Source organism: Macrobrachium nipponense, chromosome 12 (assembly GCF_015104395.2).
Source record: "Macrobrachium nipponense isolate FS-2020 chromosome 12, ASM1510439v2, whole genome shotgun sequence".
NCBI classification, from domain to species: Eukaryota; Metazoa; Arthropoda; class Malacostraca; order Decapoda; family Palaemonidae; genus Macrobrachium; species Macrobrachium nipponense.
The window spans coordinates 98,880,521-98,906,743 of NC_087205.1; the positions used below are offsets into that span (position 1 = coordinate 98,880,521).

At 43.6% G+C, this 26,223-nt stretch overlaps 1 protein-coding gene across 1 annotated transcript in view; it reads right to left on the reverse strand.

The window, feature by feature from the left end:
- The window catches only part of LOC135224696 (phospholipase A2 group XV-like), a 73,694-nt gene that overhangs the window by 14,944 nt on the left and 32,527 nt on the right, over positions 1 to 26,223 (reverse strand). Inside the window, exon 3 of the mRNA XM_064263964.1 lies at positions 12,813 to 13,047. Within this exon, the coding sequence (XP_064120034.1) occupies positions 12,813 to 13,047 (235 nt within the window). The remainder of the gene's footprint in view (positions 1 to 12,812; positions 13,048 to 26,223) is intronic.

Consider the following 26,223-nt stretch of genomic DNA (forward strand, 5'->3'; position numbering starts at 1 on the left):
GGTCTGTTGAAATGCTTCCGAGGCCGCGCCCTCACCTCGTGAGCATTCAGATAAAAAAGATTTCAAATCTTTGTGCAAACACAATGAAGAGCATTTTTGAAAGAACTCCCTTAACACTAAAGCCAGGGTGTTCTTCGATATGGGCAAGTCTGGTCTTTTTCGGAACACTGCAGATTGCCCGAATGACTTCGACTTTCTTGAGTTTTATGTAGATAAAACTTGAGAGACCCGACAGGGCACAGGACTCTCTCTGGCTCCTGCCCACTAACTTGTGCCATCCTTGCTTCCAAGCTCCTGGCCCCCAAGGACAAAACGGGTTTCCATTCTTAGGCCACAACGGAAGGCTTAGTGAGCACACCGCCTTGTGTTCTCTAAAGCCAAAACTTGTGACGATGGCTTAAAATTTCACTAACCCTCTTTGTCGTATCTAGGGTGGTTAGAAGAAGGCCTTCCTGATCACATGCAAGAAGTTAACAGGAAGGAGAGGTTCGAATGCTTTGACATCAAGAACTTCAGACTACGTCTAAGTTCCATATTGAAAGCTTCGATCTGGACATGCACAGTCAGTCCGTCTGTACTAAAGTCAGGTGACCGACCAGTTTGACCAGTCAGACGAATCAAGGACAGCAAGGCTGTACCCTGAAGACCATAAGGCACTATTCTTCGCTGAAGGATGAGTGTCTGGACTGCCTGGGTGATTCAATCTAAGCAAACCTTGGGGGTGTATCAACCCAACCCAACGTCGTCAGCGAATCAACTCCTGACTCGAGCTTCTGGTGCCAGAGAAAGGAGCGAGGAGCAAAAAGGCGATTCATTCCCGAAGGAAGAATGCCTGACAGTCCAACCTGGTCTCATGTTACACGATCATCGGGGGTGTATAAACGCAACCGACTTCGTCAACAAGAAACTCAGGGCTACTATATGTCGCCTGATCTCGCACGAGTGTCTGACTCCGAGAAAACAGGTGAGACAAAAAGTAGATGGTGAGCGAGTTTCGAGATTCCAAAGAACTCAAAGATCGTGAAGGGCTTTGTTGTTTGACAGACGCAAATCTCTGAGCCCAAAGGCTGTCAACAACATATTTGCATATTATTTAATAGTTGTGACTGCCAGCTTATCCCATTCTTCAGACGGAAATGGAAGACGGTAATCTTATTCCTGTCAACATCTCGATAGTCTGAACGTAGTCAGACTCAGAGCGGAGAGGTTATAGGTACCTTTCGAGTTAGAGTAGACCGACTCTCTCGGAAAAGGTCCTTGGAAAGTGAACTAGGAAGTATGTGACCTCTGTGAATCCAGGATCCTGAAGGCCAACATGGGGCGATCAGCGTCATTGTCGTTCCCTGTGACGTCATAAATCCTCTTATTACATTTCCTAAGTGATTGAAAAAGGGGAAAAGAGACTAAACATCCATCCCCGTTCAATATCATAGGATGGCGTTTAATGGTACCGATCCCGGATCGAGAATAAGGGAGCAGAGAAGAAGCCTCTTCGTCCTCAACATATCGAAGAGAAGAATGAAAGGGCGTCCCTAAAGTCTACACAACTCTCAACTTACTTCTAAAGAAAGATTCCACTCGGAAGTGAATAGTTGCTGCCCCGTCGATCGAGACGATTCGTACGGACTTTTGCAATCCTGTAACGAACCTCTAGAGGATCGTTACATTCTACGCCTGTTGTTATAATAGGCTCTTTCTCGTAAACTCGAACAAGGACCGAGAGAAGATACTTCTTAAGATATGAGAGAGCTGTGGAATATCAGAGTTGATCTGGACCACTGGTTCCCAAAAACTCGTTTCGAGGACTGGAGGGACTACCGAATCGCTTTTACTTCTTTCAGATTAAGATCCAGGACATCTGAAACCCTATCCAGAGTCCGGCACCTTCTTTCTATCACCTCAGGTGATAGACGCACTGAGAGATGTTCAGAATCGTTCCTAGATCTAGAATAATATTTCAGTTTCCCGGTAGGAAAAAACTGGTCTGAATTGCAGTCTATTCGGGGAAACAAACTTCTTCAGGAAGGGAATGGTCCCCAGCAAGCTCATCCATTCCCTCCCCGAGTATGCTTACTTCCCTAATAAGGCTGCGCTTTGCCTAAGCAGGAGAGCAAATAAAAGTGCAATGTTGCGGTAGACTCGTAGTTCCATACCGTGCGGTAACGAGCACCGAAAGGATTAAGAGATAACTCTGTTGAACATAGTAAGCAAAACGAATGCAACGTTTATTCATTCACATAAGAAATCCCTCAATCTTAGGCTAAAGTCTGTGATTGTAGGACAGAGATACAGTTAGTCAGTCAATCCCGCAGGAGAGACGTAACCGTCAGCACAGAGATACGGTTAGTCAGTCAATCCCGCAGGAGAGAGAGACGTAACCAACTACAGCGCATGACAGCGCACGATCTGTACTGGCTCGGTTGGACTGGAGGCAGACACAGCGTGACAGCAGCAGCCAGCAGCTTACGAACGTCGTCTCTTAACTTTATGTCTGGGTTGCCAGCTACCCCTATTCTACGAAGAAAGAAATAGGTCCGTTATTTTTGGAGCAGAAAGACTCTCAAGCTGGTATATTTAAGCGAAACAGAAAACGCTAAATATATAGATGCGTTTGTGTCGTCAGAACACTACCATACAACGGTAAAAGATAAATCGGAAACTCCTGGAAGGCTGCAGGGAGTAACGATTAAATGTCCTTAAAATAGACAATAGACCTCTCGGTTGCCATCCGAAAAGGTAACTACAGCAAGCGTATATGACTTGAACCAACCAGAAGTAAAATAACGCAAGGCAAAATATGAAATTATATCACAATAAAGTTTGTTCATACTTACCTGGCAGACATATATATAGCTGAATTCGGAAATACAGCTACATACATATCTGACAGGCAAGTTTCATGAACAAAACTTAAGAGAATCGAAGCAGTCAGCTCAAGCTTCTTATGTTATTGGACATAAGCGTTCATTGACGTAGTCTACAAGTCTATTTCTTGTACGAGTCTGCGAATGACGAATGAGAGCTCTTCCGAATCTTGTCAATAAGAGCTTATTCGCTTACGCAATATCAAGCTAATGAGATGTTTGTCAATGAGAACTAACCCATTTACGGGACAAAGAGATATTTTGTCAATGAGGGGATACCCACTTACTTGACAAAACGAAAAGTATATTGTCAATGGGGGAAAGTCACTGAATTGACAAAACGTAATCCAGGAAGTCGAGCATTTAATTTTTCCGATTCCCGTCTCAAACGAGGAAGGGGCAAGAATCCTGTTAAGAGACTGGGCTTACGGCAGGTAGAACGACGATGTTCAATTCGGCAGCGTAGTCCCCCGACTAGAAACTAACAAAATCTTATCATCTGAAAAACCCTTTCAGATGGGCTAAAAGCTTGCAAAATTATCCTGGGAAGAGGAAGAAACTCTCCAACCAGCTTCCTCTCCCGTATCACAACTAATGCCTGCTAAAGCTTAAAATTTATTGGCAGTATGGCAAAGGAAGTCCTGTCTTGCGCTTTCCTGAAGAGCGTCCTTTTGATGAGTGCCTTTGCAAGAATCCTACTGAACGTTGCCAAGAGTCCTGACGTGCAGGACATCGAGCCTTACGTAACCCGTAACTGCCTTATCGCAAAGTCTTGACTGCGGAAGTGGCAACTTAAATTTATTGGCAGAATGGCAAAGGTTGCGGTAGAGCAAACGAGATCTTCCCTTGAGCTTTCCTTAACTCCATCCACCTATGCGAAAAGCAATATTAATTGACAGAGACCTCTTGAATTTACGAAACCCGATGTCTTGCTGGGTTTCGAAGAAGAAGTTGTCTGTTCACTTTAAGCTTCCTCCGAAGCACTGCCTACTTCACATTCTTTGCAGGTGAGGTAGAAGGTATCACCGAAGGTAGAGGTAAAAAATTCTTTAGGCCCAAATCTGAAACAAGAGCTTGAAGAGTTCAACAGAAACGTTCAGCCAGGCGACACACCTGGCGTGCGCTGGTGCACGCTCGGCGTTCCACTGGCGCGCGCTCGGCGTCCACTGGAGCGCGCTCGGCGTCCACTGGCGCGCGCGCGTCGGCGGTCCACTGGCGCGCGCTTTGGCGTGCACCCGCGCGCGCCTGGAGTCCATCCGAGCGTCCCGGGCGCCCCGCTCTCAAAAGCTTCCTGCTACTAGGACTTCTTTTACGTATTTCTCGGTGGAAAGACGGACACGAGTTCAGGCGACGTTCGCCTTCTTACTTCTCACTGAAACACATAACGAGAGAGAGAGAGAGAGAGGACGTGAAGCGTCCTCTTCTATAAAGCTTCTATTTAGAGGGCGCGAGTCCTTCCGAAAGCTCCAACCCCTGCATGGGGAGGACGCTTCGGAGGACGAGAAGCAATCTTTCAGGATTCGTGCACGCGCACGCACTTTGGCAGTCTGGGGATTTTCATCAGAAACTGCCGAAGGCACGCCAGATCGGTAGGGGTTCCTTGTAACCCTCCTTAGGCTTTCGACATGCTCCCTCCCCGGGTCCTGGGAGTCAAGCAGAGGTCCCGCCCGGCCTAGAGGCGAAACGAGCCGATCTGATGCACCCTCCACTACACAAGGGGTATCACTGCACTTCTGCACTTCACTTTTACTCTCTAAAGCAAGCACTTTCGATTCTAAGTTACGAATCGAAAGAGTATCAGAGAAAGGGCAATTCCTCTACAGACACTGCTTAGGGCCCGAAGGCAACACTGCAGGGTTAGGAGTAAACAATTACAGAAGTAGCACTTCACAGCAATGAAGGAGAGCGAGCACCTCTCGTAAACATATTCATAGCCCGTAGGCCATACTACAGGGTTAGGCAAAATAAAGTCTACAGGAAGGATAGCAGGTTCACTACCCTGACTTTTGTTACTGATTAATTGCGTACATACGAATTATACGTCTTCCTTACGGAATTAGACATGTTTACTGATTAATTGCGTACATACGAATCATACGTCTTCCTTACGGAATAGACAAAGTCTCACACTCCTTACATGACAAATCTCAACAAAGAAGCAAGACCCATACCCCTCGTACATACCAAGTGCGGATCTACCGAAGCTTTCGGTAGCCACACCCTATCTTTGCAGACAACCCCGTCTGAAACTAGCCTAACTAGATTCAGATATTTTATGCAAAAATGAATCAAATTCAAATTAATTTAAGATAGCGTATGCCTAGCCACAAATCCCACAAATCCAAGTAAATAAATCAAAAGACAATTAGGATACTTAGCGGCAATGAAGTTTCCAAAATCCTAAGACGGAGGTACTGAAAACAGGTGTTTTCAGCACCGGCGACAGAAAAATTATGAATAGAAAATGGGAATGGTTCCTGATACCCGCCTCCCAGCGGCGGGAATGGGTACTAACCACCTGGCCGACCACTGCGTGTGTCGGAAGTTTTTAAAATTCTGTCGGACTTCAGAAAATACAGCTATATATATATCTGACAGGTAAGTTTCATGAACAAAAGTGGTTTTGTATATTAATTGAAAAACCAAGGACAAACCTTTGTTTAGTATTAATATCAAACACCGTATATGCATAATTATTTAAGTACAAAAAATAAACCAAAAGGATCCCACCGGGAAAAAAGATCAACGACCAGTAGGCCGGAGCTCACAAACACACGTCTTCCTTGGAAGACGACCGAAAGTAAAGTGGAGTGTTTACATCCGGGCAGGCTAGCTTGCCCCATGGTAGTTACTGCCTAACCATCTTATTCAAGATTCAACGGCTGTAATTCCAGCTACGCCGAAAGTATATTACTATTGTTAAAGGACTGAACGGTTTGTATTACGTATCGGAACAAAAAGATAAATAATTGAATATTACTAGAATGTAAGTTTTAGCTTACAATTCATTTTTTTCCATTTCGTTCGAGTCAAAGTTAACCAAAGGTTGAAATTTTGGCACTTATCATTATCTATATGAAAATATTTCAAAACTGATAAAAGCTACAACCATGGGTTGTTTTTGGTTGTATTCTACATGAAATTGCGCATATTTTCATATACAGGCGGTCCCCGGCTTACGACGGCTCCGGCTTACGACATTCCGAGGTTACGACGCTTTTTCTTAAATATTCAATGGAAAATCCGTCCTGGGTTACGACGCTTGTTCCGAGGTTACGACGCTGACGCTTCCGACGCTCCGAGTTAACGACGCTTTTAAAAAACGCATGCTATGATAAAAATCCTTTATAGTTTAGCACAATATATAATAAAAATATGTTTTTGGTTACATTACAACAAAAATTTTGAGGTTATGATGATTTTCGACACTTTTTTTTTTTTTTTTTTTTTTTTTTTTTTTTTCGTATTTTTTGAATTTTTTTAGTGACGCAGCATATGCGGAACTAGTTTGCGGGCGAATGAATACACTAGCTTGGGATGCGCAGTTTAAAACAGTCCAAAAGCGCAAATAATGAAAAAATCATTGCTTGTTTCCAGTACATAATTAAAAAAAACTAAGTTTCTGGTTAGATTACAACGCAAATTCCAAGGTTACGACGTTTTGTTATGCTTTTTAACGATACCTCATATGCAGAACTAGTTTTTGAGCGGAGGTGCATAAATTAATTAACGCTATTAAACTGTATGGTAAATTGACCGAACAACGACCTCGGACGGTCGAGGACGCTAAGCGTAACAATACCAAAGGACGCCACTTCAATCGCGTGTCTGCCTGAAGTTCAGTCGGTTGTGTGCTAAGACGTTGCTGAAAATTCCTTGCCATTTTCGCAAATTTACAATGGCTCCTAAACGCCAAAAGTACTTCCTCCGATGATAGTTCATCCAAGAAGAGGAAGGTCATCACGATGGAGGTAAAATATGACGTGGTGAAGCGTTCGGAGAAGGGAGAAACTAACACCGAAATAGGCCGTTCTTTAGGCTTGAGCAGGACCACGGTGGTAACCATTGTGAAGGACAAGGAACGTATTCTGAAGCACGTTAAGGATGCTGCACCGATGAAGTCAACGGTGATAAACGAGAAGCAACGTAGTCAGAGCATTGTTGAAATGGAGAAATTGCTCATGATCTGGCTGGAGGACCAGAACCAGCGACGTGTCCCGGTGAGCTTAAGTGTGATCCAGGAGAAGGCTAGAGCGCTGCATGAGGCAGTAGTGAAAAAGTTTGGCGAAGGCAGTGCTGGTGGTGAATTTTCCGCGAGTAGAGGTTGGTTTAACCGTTTTAAGGCTCGTGCAAATTTGCATAATGTGAAGCTGCAAGGTGAAGCTGCTAGTGCTGATAGCGAAGCAGCAGAAAGTTTTCCAGGTGGTTTGGCTGAGATAATTAAGGATGGTGGTTACACGGCTGACCAAGTCTTTAATGTGGATGAGACTGGATTATTTTGGAAAAGAATGCCAAATCGAACGTACCTTTCCGAGGAGGAGAAGTCAGCACCTGGCCATAAAGCTGGAAAGGAGCGACTGACTTTGCTGTTTGGGGCCAATGCAAGTGGCGATTTGAAACTGAAGCCCTTGCTGGTGTATTTGGCCGAGAATCCCAGGGCATTCAAGGGCATTTTCAAGAGTCAACTCCCTGTGATTTGGAAATCAAACAAGAAGGCTTGGGTTACCTTGATGGTCTACGAAGATTGGTTCAATGACCATTTCGTGCCAGCAGTGGAACGGTATTTGACTTCGAAGGGTCTGCCTTTTAAGGCCCTCTTAGTCCTGGACAATGCCCCTGGTCACCCTTCAAATTTGAGCGACATGCACCCTAATGTGAAGGTGGTGTACCTCCCACTGATACAGCCAATGGACCAGGGAGTAATAGCTAATTTCAAGGCTTACTACCTTAGAAGGACCATACGTTTTGCTTTGAGGGCCATAGAAGCTAACAAGGAGTTGACACTGAAGCAATTCTGGAAGGGCTACAACATTGCTGATGCAGTGAAAAATATTGCAAGTGCTTGGGACGAGGTGAAGACGACCACTTTAAATGGGGCCTGGAAGAAACTGTGTCCACAGTTTGTGCACAGTTTTGAAGGCTTTGACCAGGCAGAAGACGTCGAGACTGTGACGAGGAAGATCGTAGGGGTAAGCAAGAGGCTGAAACTAGATCTTGAACCTGATGATGTAACAGAGCTGCTGGCTTCCCATGAAGAGGAATTGTCTGCAGAGGACTTACTTGAACTTGAACAGCAAATGATTGAGGAGGAGGAGGCAGCACCAGAGCCAAAACCCAGGTCATTAACTGTGAAAGGCTTGTCAGAGGGTTTTACTCATCTGGAGAGAGCCTTGGCTTCTTTTGAGGCAGAAGACCCTAACGTTGCCAGGTTTGACAAAATAAAACTTGGAATGTTAGACTTAGTAACTTTCTACAAGGAGACCCTGAAGGAGAAGCAGACGAAGAGAAGTGTGCAGTCCAGGCTTGACACTTTCTTTCACAAGTCTCCAGTACCACCACCTCCCACTCCTAGTCCTGGTAAGGAGTTCTGAACTGTTTTACTAATTTATGTGTTTACATAGTGTACATATTAAAATGTGTTAATTTTTTAATGTAACAACTAAATGTAAGAGTAAATTGTAACTTCATTAATTTTCATCATTTGTAATTTTATTGCAGAAGTGGTGACAGTTCCAGATCCCCCTGTACTACCTGTGACAGTTCCAGATCTCCCTGTACTACCTGTGACAGTTCAGATCTCCCTGTACTACCTGTGACAGTTCCAGATCCCCCTGTACCTGGACCCTCTGTAGCAGCCCGTCCACCTGTACGTGTACAATCAGGTAAGCAATTTCATTTTTCTCATTTTCATGTTGGAAATTGTTTACACCCTACATACATACAGTACACTAACTTACATAGTGGTACAATGTGTTTGATGTTGCATAACCTTATTATTTTTTTTTCATTTCAGACCCCTTTGATAGTGACAGCGACCCAGATGACCCTGAGCCTTTCCATGGTTTTGATACCTCGCCCTATTCATCAGGTAAGGAATCCTTAACAAATTTGTATAAAATGTTTTATAAATTGCTAATAGAAATTTTTATTAAAAGTGTACATATGCTACAATTACATCCACCACCTTATATTTATGTACCCTATCATTCTTTCCAGATCTAGATGTTCCCTCATCAGTTAATACGAGTAGTATCACCTCTCCAGAGCCCAAATCAGTTGATACGAGTAGTATCACCTCTCCCATTCCTTCAGGTAAAAGAATTCTTCATTTTTTATATTGTACATACGTATTACACACTACATATGTAAAACAGTAATAACATGTGCAGTAGTTACAGTAGTAACTCTATCATTTTATATATTTTTTTATCATTCCAGACTCCCAAGCACCTGCCCATCCTACTCCATAGCCCAGCCACCCACTCATCTACCATATGCCCATCCCAGTAAGCAAGCCAACCACTAGAATTTGGTAAGGACATTTTTTTTTATTAATGTTTTATTATTACATATGTAATAACCATGTTATGTATGTAACATACATACTATAATCATATGTATTACATTATCATTCCAGACTGGCATGCACCTGTGACTTACATAAACCAGACCTCTACATAGCCTACATGTCTTCATTTTTGCTGAAGGTAAGAATTCTCAGTTTGTGTTTAATGTTTGCATACGTACAATAAATTTTGTACACCTAAGTGGTTACATACTGTCCTTTAATATTAATTCTTCATTCCAGGACTGCCGCCCATCATCCATAGCCTGTTATCTGATAAAGCACACTGAAGTTAGGTTTGGAATGCATCCTTATCATGAATGCTCTACACCTCCACCTCCATCTCCCACAACCTAGGTAACAGCTTTGAGACTCACTAAAAGTTGGTTAAGTCTTATGTAAGGTAATTTCTTTTCTTAAATTAAGTTTTATTACTACATGTTATATGTGATATTAAACCACTGTATGGTGCATATTACTGTATGTAACTTACTCTGCATAGAGGACTTACTGACAAAATTATTTTTTGTACATTCCAGAGTCCCCTGAATGATGTAGGCTATGGGGCCACATAAGACTTTGTCCATCCAGGGTTACATTGAACGACAACTTTAAACTTAAAGTAAGGAATTAATTAACATACATTAACTCTTTTAGTACTCTTGATATATCTACAGTAATTAACATATTGCAATTCACAACTTTCTGTAGTGTATATTTGTACACTAATTTTGTTACTTTTTCCTTCCAGAACCAACATTTTTCACACAACTCCAGGTTGTTACTAACAAACAAATTACTACAAGTGTCATCAAGGGATAACTACAAGTAGAAGCACCATTTTTGGATGGAAAAAAACCCTTCAGGAAAGTATACGTATCAAATGTAACATGTAGTGTAACAAAGTATGAACAGTAAGGTTTTTACATACAGTAGTATTACATACGTACATATGAACAGTAAGGTTTTTACATACAGTAGTATTACATACGTACATAACTTTTTTTACAGGAATTTCCAACCAAGTTTGATTATGTACATACATGTTATACCACTGTACGTATGGTTACTGTATGTAACTTACTAAACATACAATACATGACTTAACTTTGATACTTTTTTGGTACATTCCAGAAAACCAGGACCCCCTCCATGATGCAGGCTATGGGCCACATAAAACTTTGTCCAGGGTTACTACTACTACATAACATAGCACAACAACAGTAAACTACTACAGTACTAAAGGTAAGGAATTATACAATAGTAGTAATTAACATACATTAAGTAAGTTTATACTACTAAAAAAAGTGACCAAGATCTCTCACATGGGATAAGTGATCAAGGTCCCTCATGGAATTATGTACACTCCCTGCTGAACAGGGGGTGTAGACCAATCATTTACAACATGCATACCAGTTGATATTAAACCACTGTATGGTGCATATGACTGGTATGTAATCTTACTATGGGCATAGAGTACTTACTGACAAAAAATTATCTTTTGTACATTCCAGAACCCCCTGAATGATGTAGGCTATGGGGCCACATAAGACTTTGTGCATCCAGGGTTACGTTGAACGAAAAATTTAAACTAAAAGTAAGGAATTAATTAACATACATTAACAAGTTTTATAAATGTTATATATGTGATATTAAACCACTGTATGGTGCATATTACTGTATGTAACTTACTATGCATAGAGTACTTACTGACATACTAATTATTTTTTGTACATTCCAGAACCCCCTGATGATGTAGGCTATGGGGCCACATAAGACTTTGTGCATCCAGGGTTACGGTTGAACGACAAATTTAAACTAAAAGTAAGGAATTAATTCACATACATTAACTTTTTTACTCTTGATATAACTCAAAGTAAGGAATTATAACTAAAAGTAAGGAATTAATTAACATACATTAACTCTTTTACTCTTGATATCTATAATTTACATATTGCATTCAGGACTTTGTGTAGTATTTTGTACTAATTGTGTTATACTTTTACCTTCCAGAACTACCAGACTGGGATTTTAGTGTACTCCAGGATCTATCAAAGGATTAGTGTACTACTATACAGTGTAATAGTGTTTAGTGTATAATCTAACCTAAGGATTAAGTGTAGTACTACATATTAGTGTACGTACGTATATTAAAGTCAACTAAGGACTTGGTAATAGTACTTCAAGATTGTGCTTTATAGTGTCACAAGAGTTTAATAAAGAATTATACCTTCAAGAACCATCCTTTGGCATTGAAATAACCACACTACACATCATGCAATACTTGCATGTCACACAGGTAAGGTCTCTCTAACTTTTTCTTAGTTTAAGGCATATTTCCAAGTGTCGTTCCGGCTTACGACGATTTTCGGCTTACGATGCGCCTCAAGAACGGAACCCCCGTCGTAACCCGGGGACTGCCTGTATAAAACTTTATGTAACGGCTAATATGAAACTTTATGTAACGGCTAATATAAAATGGTACCAACATTACGACAATCGGACAAAAGAATTTCTGATATTTTTGGCAGTTACCGTGCGGACAGTAGGAAAAAGTTTTTTCAAAATTTCACCATAAATCGAAATATTGTGCTAGAGACTTCCAATTTGTTGTAAAATGAAGGTAATTGATTGAATGTTACTAGAATATAAGAGTTTCAGCTTACAACTGCGTTTTTCGACCATTTCGGTCAAGTCAAAGTTGACCAAAGGTTGAAATTTTGGCACATTGTTATTTTTATGAAAATATTTCAAAACTGATAAAAGCTACAACCATGGGTTGTTTTTGGTTGTATTCTACATGAAATTGCGTACATTTTCATATATAAAACTCTATGTAATGGCTAATATAAAATGGTGCAAAAATTACATCAAAGTGACGAAATAATTTCTGAGATGTGTCGCTGATGCTTTTTAGTGCAATAAGAAAGAAATTAGTGCATGCGCGCCTGGGTAACGCTTGTAAACAAAACAACAGCTTGATCCGTGAACTCCCAGCATCCCTCAAGCTGCGTGATTCAAAAGTTTTCGCCAAGTAGGCCAATAACTATTTTTCCGCGAATTTAAAAAAAAAATAATTTGTGTCAACGTATCACACGTCAATTAAGCACCCAACAGACAATTTTTGTCAAAGTTTAATACGTCCAATAGGCGTTTAAGGGTTAAAGTACTTTTTCATTTTGACTGAATTTTATTCTTCATAGATATATACAGTACTGTAACTATATGAAGACTTATTATATCTACCTTATCGTAATTATTACAACAAAGACTTTAATAGACAGTGAACCATTTAATTTTCTTGAATGTGATATAACAATTACTTACCAAAATTATTCATAAGGAATAAGTCTAACATACCAAGCAACACAACTATGACTCACTTGGTGCTTTACGAAAATCAAATGGAGCTCCTCTGACAGTTACTCCTCTCTCATATCCAAGAGCCACAAGAGCATTAACTATATCTTGAAATAAATACCCTGTAGGACGTCGTTGACTGGGATCCAGCCATTCTACTGTGGTAGAATTTCCAAATCCAGGAATTCTTGTTTCAACACCTTCAGCATTACTAGTTGTGCGTGTCACATTGTCATAAACCAGCTTCATGTTATCAACCTGCCAAAGAAATTATTATTCTATATTAATTCATCAAAAAAGCATGGTATAATTCTATAACTTATTACATATATGAATTCCGGTTAATAGAGAATTCTTATAACTTCACACTTCAAAAATTATTCAAGCATTTCAAAAGTTCATATCTAGAATTATTTACATGTCAACTTACTCAAATACTGTATATGGAATTTTGTTTTCTACAGGATACCATAATGCTATATATTCCTGAGTTGGATCAACTCCAGTCAACAATATGCTTTTCACTTTCTCCTTAACTTCAAAATGATATTGTTAGTATACAATAAAGTTTTGTACATACTTACCTGGCAGATATATACTTAGCTTACGTCTCTGACGTCACAACAGAAAATTTAAAACTCGCGGCACACGCTACAGGTAGGTCAGGTGATCTACCTTACCTGCCGCTGGGTGGCGGGTGTAAGAACCAATCCCCCTTTCCTGTCAGATTTTCTCTTCCACCTGTCTCCTGAGGGGAGGCTGGGAGGGCCATCAATCGTATATATGTATCTGCCAGGTAAGTATGTACAAAGCTTTATTGTATACTAACAATATCATTTTTGTACATGAACTTCCCTGCCAGATATATACTTAGCTGATTGACACCCTTGGTGGAGGGAAAGAGACATTTAAGTACTACAGTGGTACCTCGAGATACAAAATTAATCCGTTCCGAGACGGCCTTCGTATTATGAGTTTTTCGTAACTTGGAACACATTTTACATGTAAAATGGCTAATCCGTTCCAAGCCCTCCAAAAACACCCCAGTAAATTATATTTCCAGGCCTAAAACACATGTTCTAGGGTTACGACGGAAGAAATATGACTCCAAAAAGGCAAAATACTGTACATACTTGAGTAATATTCAACTGCATGTAATGTTCAACCCCATTTTTACTGCATATATTAGGACTTCTTCATATGTCCCTTAGCAATAAGCCTAGCCTATGTTAGCGGTTGCTACTGTCTATGATTCTGTCATCTAAACCTAAGAGCTAAAAGCTTAGAATATGCCAATAAAATGTATAAATAATCAGTATGTACTCATTTCAAATAATTATTAATTAATCATTAACTATAATACACAAACAAACAAAAAACAAACCTTCCAACCGATTGTTTACATTCGAGTATCGAACGAGCGCCAAGCAATCATTTTTCCTAGCACAGAGTAAGCCATAAATTGTCATTTCTGGGCTCAGCTCGTGTCGGCCTATGAAAGGATCCTTAATATCATTCTTTCTAGGCAAAATTAATCTAAAATTACCAGAGAAAAATAAAATTAAGAAAATGTCAGTAAAACTGACTCGCTCACTCTATAAAAGAAGTGTCGGTATGAGAATAGGGGCGAGTGGGATCACTACCACGAGACATTCACCATTTAGACCTTCCAATCAAAATCCCCACTAGAGAGAGCTGATACTAACGGGTGATGCGGCCGCTACTACTACTACTAGGGACGCCACGGACAGCAGCGAGCCCTAGTGGTCATCCTTAATAATTAGCAGTACGCGTTGTTACGCATTTTTTCACGTGTGCTATTTTTCTTGGGATTTACCTCCTTTTCCATCATGGAACGTGCTGCCATCGCATCGGCTAAGTTAAGTGCCTCATAAGTAGTATTTTACCGTATTTTAGTCTTCCAGGGACCAGTATTTTCCTTCTAATAGGTCATATACGGTTTCCCGGTCGACTCGTGGCAGCGCCATGCTGCCCCATGTTAAGAATTCCCGGTCTTCCATACTGGGACTTCTTGTACTTATGGGCTTACTATATCATGTTCATCGTTTTTTACATCGCCTTTTTAGCTAGGTTAGCCCGTCTACCAATTCTCTTAGTTTGGTATTTAGGGCTATTCTGTGTTTCTGGCCCAGCATCCCGGCTCTTGTTCTTCATCGGCTATCGCTGGCTCCGAGTAGTCTTCTGTTCCTCGGAACAGTTTGCCTCCTCCTGGGCTTCTTTTTCTTTTACTAAAAGTGTCTTTTCCCCCTTTTACGATGTAATTTTAGTTCTATTTAGGGTGGGTTAGGCTAGCCTAGGTGCATGTCCCATGTATTGGTACAGCTGGTTCACCGTGGGCCCTCCCACGGTTGGTGTTTGCTATCGCTGGCCTTTAGGCCAACTTGCGGTCACGTTGTTCCATCGCACCCTTACGCCCTTCCCCTTCCCTAGGGAGGGGGTCTGGGGGAACGCCCTTAGGGTTGCCATGACAACCTCAGTAGCCTTCCTTTCTCCTTCTCTGAGGAGGCCAGGGGTTCTTCCCAGCTGGGGTATAGGGCGACCACTTGTTTCGGGTACCGGGTCACCGAGTGGGTAGTTGTTGAGACAGGGAGGAGTAGGCCACCCCCCCCTCTCTCTCTCCCGCCGCGTTACGCCGGGGAACCCCCCCCCAGTTGCTCAGTTCCACCTTTCCCCCACTATAACGAACGGAGCCTTCCGCCGACGGAAGAGGGGCACCTTTGGTTATAGTTCGCTGGCTCGGCCAGCGGGCGGGGTGGTCACTACTAGTGGTCTATTGCTTGCCTACTATATCCTTCCCTTTTTCCCCGCTACCGGAGGAGAGCTTGCTTCTTACCCGGGCACTCTTCTAGTAGACGGGGGAAAAGTTTGATATTTATTTCGTTATTTTTAAGGATATACCCTAATTTTACGATGAATTTTAGTATTATATAACTGTGTGTATACCATCTCCGTCGTGGTTTCATATTTCACCACCACACCTGGTTGGATTCTTTCTCTTGTCTCCGGCGTAGCCTTGGACAAACTCCAACCATCTTGTTACCACACTTATTATGGCGGGGCTCTGGTTTAATCTAACTTTCTCGCTCCGGCATGCAGCGGAGCAATTGTTAGGCTGTAAGTGTTCTCCTGATGCTTATGTATCTTTCCACTTACAGGCTACCAACTGTCAGGTCCTAGGGTGCAATGCGACTCTGTACGATCCCTGCGCCCACGATGAGTGCAGATCTCACGCCGCGTGTGCCACGACTCACAACGCCATGATCGTCTCGGCACCCGGACAAGCCACTTGAGCCAAATCTTGTTACGACCATTGTCAGTCAGCTGGTGGGGGGGGTAAGTCGATTGTAGACTTCTTTATCGTATTACTAACAACACTTAGTCATAAGCTTGTTTACCCGTCCCCGCCACTAGAAGCTTCATTCCGCCTTCTCTTCAGGCTGCCGGTGTGAGGGAAGTCGCCCTAGCAACCTGAAGGCTTGGTTGGGTGGGCGGCTTCGGGAAGAACGCCGCCAAGGGCCAGACCATACATCTTGGATAAGAAGCTGGCCGTTCAGAGATCTTCCCCGGCGGCAAGTCAACAGGATATGTTGACCCCATCTCGGCAGCCCCTCTCATCGCCTCCATCCAGCAAGAGGTGCAGCAGTCGTTCGGGGCCGTGGCCACGCAGGAGACGGTCCCAGACGTCGCAACCTTGGACCTTAATATTGAGCCTATGGCGGTAGGTGCGAAGGATTTGTTGGTTGAGGTAGGTGTGTCGGGTGCCCAAGGTCTTTCCTTGGGCGCTCCTGGATCTTTTCCTGTCCCTTCTTCTACTGCTTCTTTCCAAGGCTTTTCGGGATCTGAGATCCCTGCCCGCTCTCCCACTCTCTCTGTACCCCCAAAGGTGAAGGGACAGAGAGAACTGAAGACCCTCGTTAAGACGACTTCTAAAAAGTCGTCGTCGTCTTCTTCAGCTAAGAAGTCTGCGACTTCCCATGCTGACGCGGTGAAGGCTAAGCCGAGCTCTTCCTACTCCAAGAGCTCTAGAAGCAAGGCTTCTAAGGAGAAGGCTCGCGCTCCTGCTGAGCCATGCCTTATCCGGCCTCCACCGCATCCACTCCGGCAACGACCGGTTGGGGAGTAGCGGGACCAAGCACCTTTGATCCCACTGCCTTCTCAGCAGTGGTGATGCAACAGGTAGGAGAGATGGTAGGCTCACAGGTCTCCGCCCTCGGAACCAAGTTCGAACAGATGTTCGCACAACTGTCGAGCACTTTGAGGTCGTCCGGGCCATCCCACCAAGATCTCTCTAACAGAGTTAGAGAGAATGAGGACCGAGTAGCTGGGCTTGCTCAGGCTCCTCATCCAGTCTCCCCAGTAGCAAGTGCTGGTATTCCTCCAGCTACCTCCTTATGAGTCCGCTACCAGCCTTCCTCCATGGATAACCCATGGAGAGTGGCCGCTTACGCTCCATTCAAGGACGGTTATGACCTCTGTCCGGAGTGTGGAACTCGAAGGATTGAGGACTTCGAGTTTTATCCTCCGGGATTGACGCAGCCTTTCATTGGATATGCTAGGCTGACCGTAGCGGCCCTCACTAGGGAGGACAAGATCTCCAGAGAGAACGTGCTTTATAGTAGAGAGCACGCTCAGCGGGAATGGGTTCACTGCCTTGAGGACTGGGAGTGTACCAACACTAAGCTCCAGGCTTTCAAGAGTCCTTTTACTATTTTTGCTACGGAGGAGGAGGCTTCTCTTCCGTTCGCTACCAAAATAGTGGAAGCGACTCTTCAGGCAGTCCTCAAGGATGAGCACCCATGCCACAGCTGAGGGAAGCGGATTATTCTATTGCTCCGCTCTTTCCAGCCTTCGGAGAATTGTGGGAGAACTTGCCGGCCACTTTCACGCTTGGTAAGCTCAAACCAGACTGTGCAATGGACCAGTTTGGCAAAAAGCTCCCAAGGCTGCCTGATACCTTGATCCAGGCGGAGTTCGACGCTCGAACTAGGTTTGGCAGATCCCTCAATTCTCTAATTATCACGGAGATGGATGCTCTATCGTATGGCACAGAACCTCTATTTAAGATTCTGGCCAAGTCCCAGCTTCAAACGGTTCAGACGGATGCGCTCGACTTCTTCCAAGCTAGGAGGAACTGCCGAAAGCATGTTTCTGCAGGAAAATGCACTATTAGGCACGAACCTAATAGACTCCTGGCTTCCAGCATGTGGGGAGCGGACCTCTTCCCAGAGTCCGCTGTGAATGGAGGGCACCACGCAGCTAGGCTCAACCAGAGCCTTAGAGCTAGATGGGGTATCTCCTCTAAGAGGAAACAAGAATCCCCGCCGCCCCCGCTGCTGGTAAGAAACTAAAGAAGTCTGTAATAAAGGTTCCAGCCTTATCAAAAACATCAGCAGCAGCAGCAATTCGTTCAGGCCGTCCCAGTTACCCAACAGGGACAACCTTCTACCTCTAAACAGACCCAACCCATCCTCCTGTTGTCTCCTCAGTCGCAACCCTCGACCTCCTACGCACTCTCGCCGGCCTTCAACCCTATGTATGAAGGTCAGGCTTACCCTCCCTTTAATAGGCAGCGAGAGGTAGCAGAGCGAGAGGCCACTTTCGCCAGCGTGGAACAGGAAGAGCGACAAGGGGGTAGCAGTTCAGAGGAGGGCGTGGAGGTCAAACCCGCCCAAACAACAGTGAGGCTCCCCAGGTAGGAGGGAGGCTGTTCCTCTTCCGTCACAGGTGGGGGTTCAGCAATTGGGCACAGAGCATAGTGTCCAAAGGATTGGGTTGGAGTTGGATCAAAGATCCCCCTCCAATCAAATCATTTTATCAGGAACCTTCAAAGGAATTGACAGATTATGCGAGCGAACTCCTTCAGAAAGGAGCTATTGCGAGAGTCAAGCATCTAAAATTTCAAGGTCGCTTATTCAGCGTGCCAAAGAAAGGCTCAACAAAAGAAGGGTAATCTTAGACTTGTCAAGGCTAAACTCTTTCATTCGTTGCGACAAGTTCAAAATGCTTACCATCTCGCAGGTAAGGACCTTACTTCCTCGTGGAGCCGTCACATGCTCCATCGATCTTACAGACGCATACTATCATATCCCTATAGCCAGGCACTTCCGCCCATTCCTAGGATTCAGACTAGGAAATCACATTCTCATTCAAAGTGATGCCCTTCGGTCTGAATGTAGCCCCACCCCCAGGGTATTCACGAAGATAGCAGAAGTAGTGGTGCAACAATTGAGAACTCAGGGGATAATGGTAGCAGCATACCTCGACGATTGGTTGATCTGGGCACCAACAGTCGAGGAATGTCTCAAAGCCACGAAAAAGGTAGTTCAATTTCTGGAACATCTGGGGTTCCAGATAAACAAAACGAAATCCAGACTTACTCCAGAGTCTCGTTTTCAGTGGCTTGGAATCCAATGGGATTTGTCTTCCCACAATCTGTCAATTCCAGTGGTCAAACGAAAAGAAATAGCCAAGTCTGTGAAACAATTTCTCAAATGCAAACAAACATCAAGGAGAAGCCAGGAAAGAATCCTAGGTTCTCTTCAGTTTGCTTCAGTGACAGACATCCTCCTGAAAGCAAGGCTGAAAGATATAAACCGAGTTTGGCGATCGAGAGCAAACGCCAAATCTCGAGACAAGTTGTCAGTAATTCCACAGATCCTTCGCAATCAACTCCGTCCATGGACAAAAGAATGAAGAACCTGGCCAAAACTGATACCCCTTCAATATCCCCTTCCAGTGTTAAACCATTCACACGGATGCCTCCCTGTCCGGGGTGGGGGGGAGGGGGGGATATTCCAATTCAAACAAGTTCAGGGGACTTGGTCAGTTCAGTTCTGCCAGCTCCACATAAATGTTTTGTAAGCAATGGCAGTATTTCTTACCCTGAAGAGACTTCTTCCCCCGAAAAAGTCTCATCTAAGACTAGTTTTGGACAGTGCAGTGGTAGTTCATTGCATCAACAGGGGAGGGTCCAAATCCAAACATGTGAACCATGTCATGATAGCTATCTTTGCACTAGCAGACAAACACAAATGGCATCTGTCCGCCACTCACCTGGCGGGGGTAAGAAATGTGATAGCAGACGCTTTGTCCCGGTCGGTCCCTCTGGAATCAGAATGGTCCCTAGACGGCAGGTCATTCCAGTGGATATGCCGGAGAGTCCCAGGTCTCCAAGTAGATCTCTTCGCTTCACAAGCAAACCACAAGCTCCCTTGCTATGTGGCCCCCAACCTGGACCCTCTGGCTTATGCCACGGACCGCCTCCCTGTCATTTAAGATTGGAAGTCTAGTGGAGAAAAATTTATGTCTTTCCTCCAGTGAATCTTCTCTTGAAAGTCTTGACAAGCTGAGGACTTTCAAGGGACAGTAGCCCTGATTGCTCCAGACTGGCCCAAGAGCAACTGGTATCCTCTGCTTCTGGAATTGGGTCTCCGACCTCAACGGATTCCCAATCCCAAGCTGTCACAATCAGTACAAATGAGGACTGTGTTCGCTTCCTCAGGAATTCTTCAGACCCTAACTTTATGGACTTCATGAAGTTTGCGGCTAACAAAGATGCTAACATTGATCCACAAAACATCCTCTTCCTAGAATCAGATAAGAGAGAGCAACTATTAGACCAATATGACTCAGCTGTTAAAAAAATTAGCATCCTTCCTGAAAGAATCAAACACTACAACCATGACAGTTAACTTAGCTATAATCCTTTTTCAGATCCTTGTTTGAAAAAGGTTTAGCAGTCTAGCACTATTACTACTCATAAATCGGCTTTGAAGAAGATCTTTCAGTTGGGTTTCCAGATAGATCTGACTGAATCTTACTTTACATCTATCCCTAAAGCTGTGCTAGACTTAGACCTTCTCAAAGGCCTACTGCAGTCTCATGGTTCTTAAATGATGTCCTCAAACTAGCATCAGATACTGACACAACTCGCTTGTACATTCATAATGCTTCTTAGAAAGACGTTATTCTTATTAGCCTAGCTTCAGGAGCTAGAATTTCAGAACTGTCGGCTCTATCCAGAGATATGGGTCATGTAGAAATTCCTCCCCTCAGGAGAAGTTTCTGCTTGCTCCGGATCGTAGTTTTTTTTTTTGGCTAAAATGAGATCCTCTTGCAAGGTGGGCTCCTTGGAAAGTCATCCCACTTCCGCAAGATCCTTCTCTCTGCCCAGTATCAACTTTAAGAGCCCTTTCTATCTCGCACATCCTCAAGATCCTCAGGTCTCTCTCAAATATGAGAGAAAGGTGGTACTTTATCAGTAAAAGGTATTAGACAACAGATCCTTTACTTCATTAAACAAGCCAATCCTGATTCATTCCAAAAGCACATGACATCAGGGAGTAGCCACCTCAATTAACTACTTTCAACATATGAACTTCGAGGATCTTAAAAAGTATACTGGATGGAAATCTCCGACAGTCTTTAAACGTCACTATCTAAAGTCCTTGGAATCTTTAAAATTTTCTGCAGTAGCAGCGGGAAACATTGTTTCTCCTGATACTATAGTAGTCATATAGATCCAGGTCTCCTTTCTACCTACCTCGTCCAACATGCCTCACCCTATCGCCATGCTACTCGGATATTCTAGCCTTAGCCGCCGAGATCATATTGGTGGATTGTCCCTTATTTTTTTGCTAGGGACATCCACACTATGTACTTATAATGTACTTCAGTGTACCTACCCTTATTTTTTATGCTAGGGTAGGACACAATGTGTTTGTATATTATGTAAATACATTATTTAAGTGAATCTATTGGTTAAATTGCATTGCATTTTTGTATATTACTATGTTTAATATGTTAATTTTAAGTACTTTATATTATTGGATGTCTTTTATGTCATTGTTTAGAATAAGTTAGCTTTAAGTACTTAGTTATATTCTGTAATATACCTGATTCACTTATATTATATCCCTCTTTTTTACAACTGATTTTCATTTATCCTTTTTCCCATCTTGTCTGTTTCTCTGGTACTCTTTCATAGGCCGACACGAGCTGAGCCCAGAAAAAGGATTTTGACGTAGGAAAAATCTATTTCTGGGTGATTGGCTCGTGTCGCCCTATGAAACCCACCCTGTGTTTGCTTGCCCTCCCTGCAGGACAAGATGTTCATAGATTAAGGATGACCGCTAGGGGCGCTGCTGTCCGTGGCGTCCCTAGTAGTAGTAGTAGCGGCCGCATCACCCGTTAGTATCAGCTCTCTCTAGTGGGGTTTTGGGGATTTTGATTGGAAGGTCTAAATGGTGAAATGTCTCGTGGTAGTGATCCCACTCGCCCCTATTCTCATACCGACACTTCTTTTATAGAGTGAGCGAGTCAGTTTTACTGACATTTTCTTAATTTTATTTTTCTCTGGTAATTTTAGATTAATTTTGCCTAGAAAGAATGATATTAAGGATCCTTTCATAGGGCGACACGAGCCAATCACCCAGAAATAGATTTTTCCTACGTCAAAATCCTTTTAGTATCTCTCTTCAACTAATGAAACCACCAAACAGTATAATAACCATTCATTTCTATTCTTTATTCTATCTTTACCTGATGTTTTTTTTTATTAAATGTATTGCATGAATAAGTTTTTAAATTTACAGCAACCTTTTACCAATAGAATACTTAAAGCACAAGGGGTAGATGCTGACCAATAGGAGAGCAAGACCTTATGGGGTGACTAGCATCAGGAACCAATGGGAGAGCGGGAGGATGGTGGCGAGTTTACTCAGTTGGCGGCGCGGGAGTTTTAAAATTATTCTCAGTGGTCCAGGCGAATGTCGGGACTTTACAGCAACAACCTTTCGTATCTTGAAAACTTTTCGTATGTAGAGCAGTAAAATTTTTCGCATTGGCTTTCGTAACTTGGATTTTTCGTAAGTTGAGCCTTTCGTATCTCGAGGTACTATTGTACAGAGAAAGGGGAGACAACACATGTTAAAGGAATAAAAACACCCTTGGTTCTTACCTGATTTAGGCAGAAGACTTCATAGTTACTGTCTATTAGTCTGCGTTGCCTGAAGAGTTACAGCGAGGGCGTGACCTACAGCTGAAAAACTCTTTGGGTCTACCAATAGGAACTGACTCCACTTACTTGGTAGAATCCAGTTAGGGTCTTGTCAAAGGGGATCAACCCACTTAAATGACAGAGCCTGTCCACTACCAATGCAAGGAGCTTCAAGCACAAACCGATCACCTAACCAAAACACAAATGTTAGTACTACGAAAGAAGGAGGTGCCTCCTGCATCCTCCTTCCCACAACCAAAAAACACAATACAAATACAACAAGGGAAAAATATCTAAAAAGGATATGCTTCAGCTCCCTGCCCCAGCACTGAATCCGCCGATGCGTATGGGCCTAACCCAAAGCACTTCTCATACATAATTCTTACGTCTTTCAGGTAGTGGTTGGAGAAGACTGACTCACACCTCCAAAAAGTCGCTTTCATGAGGTTTTGTAAAGACATATTCTTCTTGAAAGCCAAAGACGTCGAGATGGCCCTTACCTCATGCGCCTTGACTTTCAGAAGTCTATACTGATCCTGGTTACAAGATGCGTGGGCTTCTTTTATAAGGTTCCTAATAAAGAATGACAGGGCATTCTTTGACAAAAGGCCTACTGGTCTCTTACAGAACACCAGAGGTTGTCTGAGTTAGCCCCAAGTCTTTTCTTCCTCTGGAGATAAAACTTTAGGCTCCTTACAGGGCAAAGAGTCCTTTTCTCTTCTACTCCAACTAGGGAGGATAAGCTTTTTATCTCGAAGCTCCTGGGCCAAGGGGATGAGGGGTCTTCATTCTTGGCCAGGAAAGACGGGAGAAACGAACAAATAGCAGTCTCCTTGGAACCCCACATCTCTTTCCAGAGCTTGCAGTTCGCTGACTCTCTTACCTGAAGCTAAAGCGCAGAGAAACAAAGTCTTCATAGAGAGGTCTCTGAAAGAGGCTGATTGGGGAGGTTCGAATCTCGAGGACCTCAGGAACAATAATACTACGTCCAGGTTCCAGCTTGGGGTTAAACAAGAGGTTCTTTTAGAAGTCTCAAACGACTTGATTAAATCATGCAGATCCTTATCTTCAGAGATGTTTAATCCCCTGTGTCTGAACACAGAAGATAGCATGCTCCTGTAGCCCTTTATAGTCAAGACTACCAGACCGCATTTTTCCCTCAGAAAAAGAAGAAAGTCTGCTATTTGGGTCACAGAGGTACTGGAGGAGGAAACGTTCTGATTCCTGCACCAGCGTCGAAAAACATCCCACTTTGACTGGTAGACCCTGGTGGTGGAAGGTCTACGTGCATTGGCAATTGCCGTTGCAGACTTTGCCGAAAAGCCCTTAGCTCTGACCAGACTCGTAATAGTCTGAATCCAGTCAGACTGAGAGCGGGGAGGTTCTTGTGAAACCTATCGAAGTGGGGCTGTTTGAGCAGATCGACTCTTAGTGGCAGGGATCTTGGAATATCTACTAACCATTCCAGTACCTCTGTGTACCAGTCCTGGGCGGGCCAGAACGGAGCTATCAAGGTCATCCTTGCTCCCTCCGATGCTGAGAATTTCCTTAGAGTTTCCCCCACCCCCCAGAATTCTTGAAAGGAGGAAATGCATAAAGGTCTAAGTTCTTCCAGTCCATCAGGAACGCGTCTACCGTTACTGCTCTCGGGTCTGATATCGGGGAGCAGTACAGGTCCATCCTTGCGTTCCTGGAGGTCGCGAAGAGATCCAGATGAGGTCTACCCCACGTCTTCCACAGCTCCTGGCATACGTCCGAGTGCAGAGACCACTCTGAGGGAAGGACTTGGTTTCTTCTACTTAGCAGATGTGCTCTGACATTTCTTTCTCCCTGTACGAACCTGGTGAGGAGACTTATCTCCCTTTCCTCCGACCACATAAGGAGCATTCTTGCCGTTTCGTACAGGGAGAATGAGTGAGTCCCCCCCTGCTTCCGAATGTAAGCCAGGGCTGTGGTGTTGTCCGAGTTGATCTGTGGTGTTGTCCGAGTTGATCTGAACAGAAGCCTTCTGGACGAGGGGCTCGAACGCTTTGAGGGCCAGCCAAATAGCCATCAGTTCTTTTTTGTTGATGTGCCAGGATACCTGTTCCCCTCCCCCCCCCAGGTGCCTGACACTTCTCTCGAGCCGAGAGTCGTTCCCCAACCTTTGTCCGACGCATCTGCAAATAACACTAGGTTGGGGTTCTGCAAATGTAAGGAAATGCCTTCCTTGAAGAGAAGAGGGTCTACCCACCAATGGAGATCCTCCTTTATCTCGTTCGAGATCTTGAAGATGAAATCTAGACCCTGAGATCTGCGGTTCCAGTTCCGATTCGGAAAGAACTGGAGGGGTCTGAGGTGCAACCTCCCTAGAGAAATGAATTGCTCCAGCGAGGAGAGTGTCCCTAACAGACTCATCCACTCCCTCGCTGTGCATACATCTTTCTCTAGAAGGGTTGCGACCTTCTCTGAACAACGGGCTATCCTTTCTGGGGATGGATACGCATGAAAAACCTGAGAAACCATCCGAATCCCCAGATAGATACGATCTTGGCTGGGGATTAACTGTGATTTCTCGAAGTTTATCAACAAACCCAGAGAACTTGCTAAGGTCAACGTTATGTGAAGGTCCTCCAGACATTTCTCCTTCGATTTTGCTCGGATCAGCCAATCGTCCAAGTAGAGGGACACCCTCACTCCCTCGAGATGCAGCCATTGTGCTACGTTCTTCATTAGCCCTGTGAACACTTGGGGGGCTGTGGATAGGCCGAAGCACAAAGCCCTGAATTGGAAAAATGATATTGTCATGTTCAATTAAAGTTTTATACATACTTACCTGACAGATATATACTTAGCTATAGACTCCGTCGTCTCCGACAGAATTTCAAATTTCGCGGCACACGCTACAGGTAGGTCAGGTGATCTACCGCTGCCCCTGGGTGGCAGGACTAGGAACCATCCCCGTTTTCTAATCAGAATTCTTCTCTTCCAACCTGTCTCCTGCGGGGAGGCTGGGTGGGCCATTAATCGTATATATCTGTCAGGTAAGTATGTATAAAACTTTATTGTAACATGACAATATCATTTTTATACATTCAACTTCCCTGCCAGATATATACTTTAGCTGATTAGCACCCATTGGTGGTGGGTAAGAGACAGCTAACAACTGAAATAGACAGGTAAACAAACATAGGTTTGTAGGATTAATAAACCTTGGTTCCTACCTTATTATTGGCTGAAGACTTCGCGGCTACTCGCCTTGGAGTCTGCTTAGCCTCAAGAGCCTCAGCGAGATATTGATCTATGGCTAAGAGTTCTTGTGGGTCTGCCAATGGGGTCTTATCCACTTACTCGGCAGAGCCTAAAGGCCTTTGTCATTGGGTGCTATTCACTAACATGACAATACACCTTGTTCAAGGAGCACAAAACCGATCCCG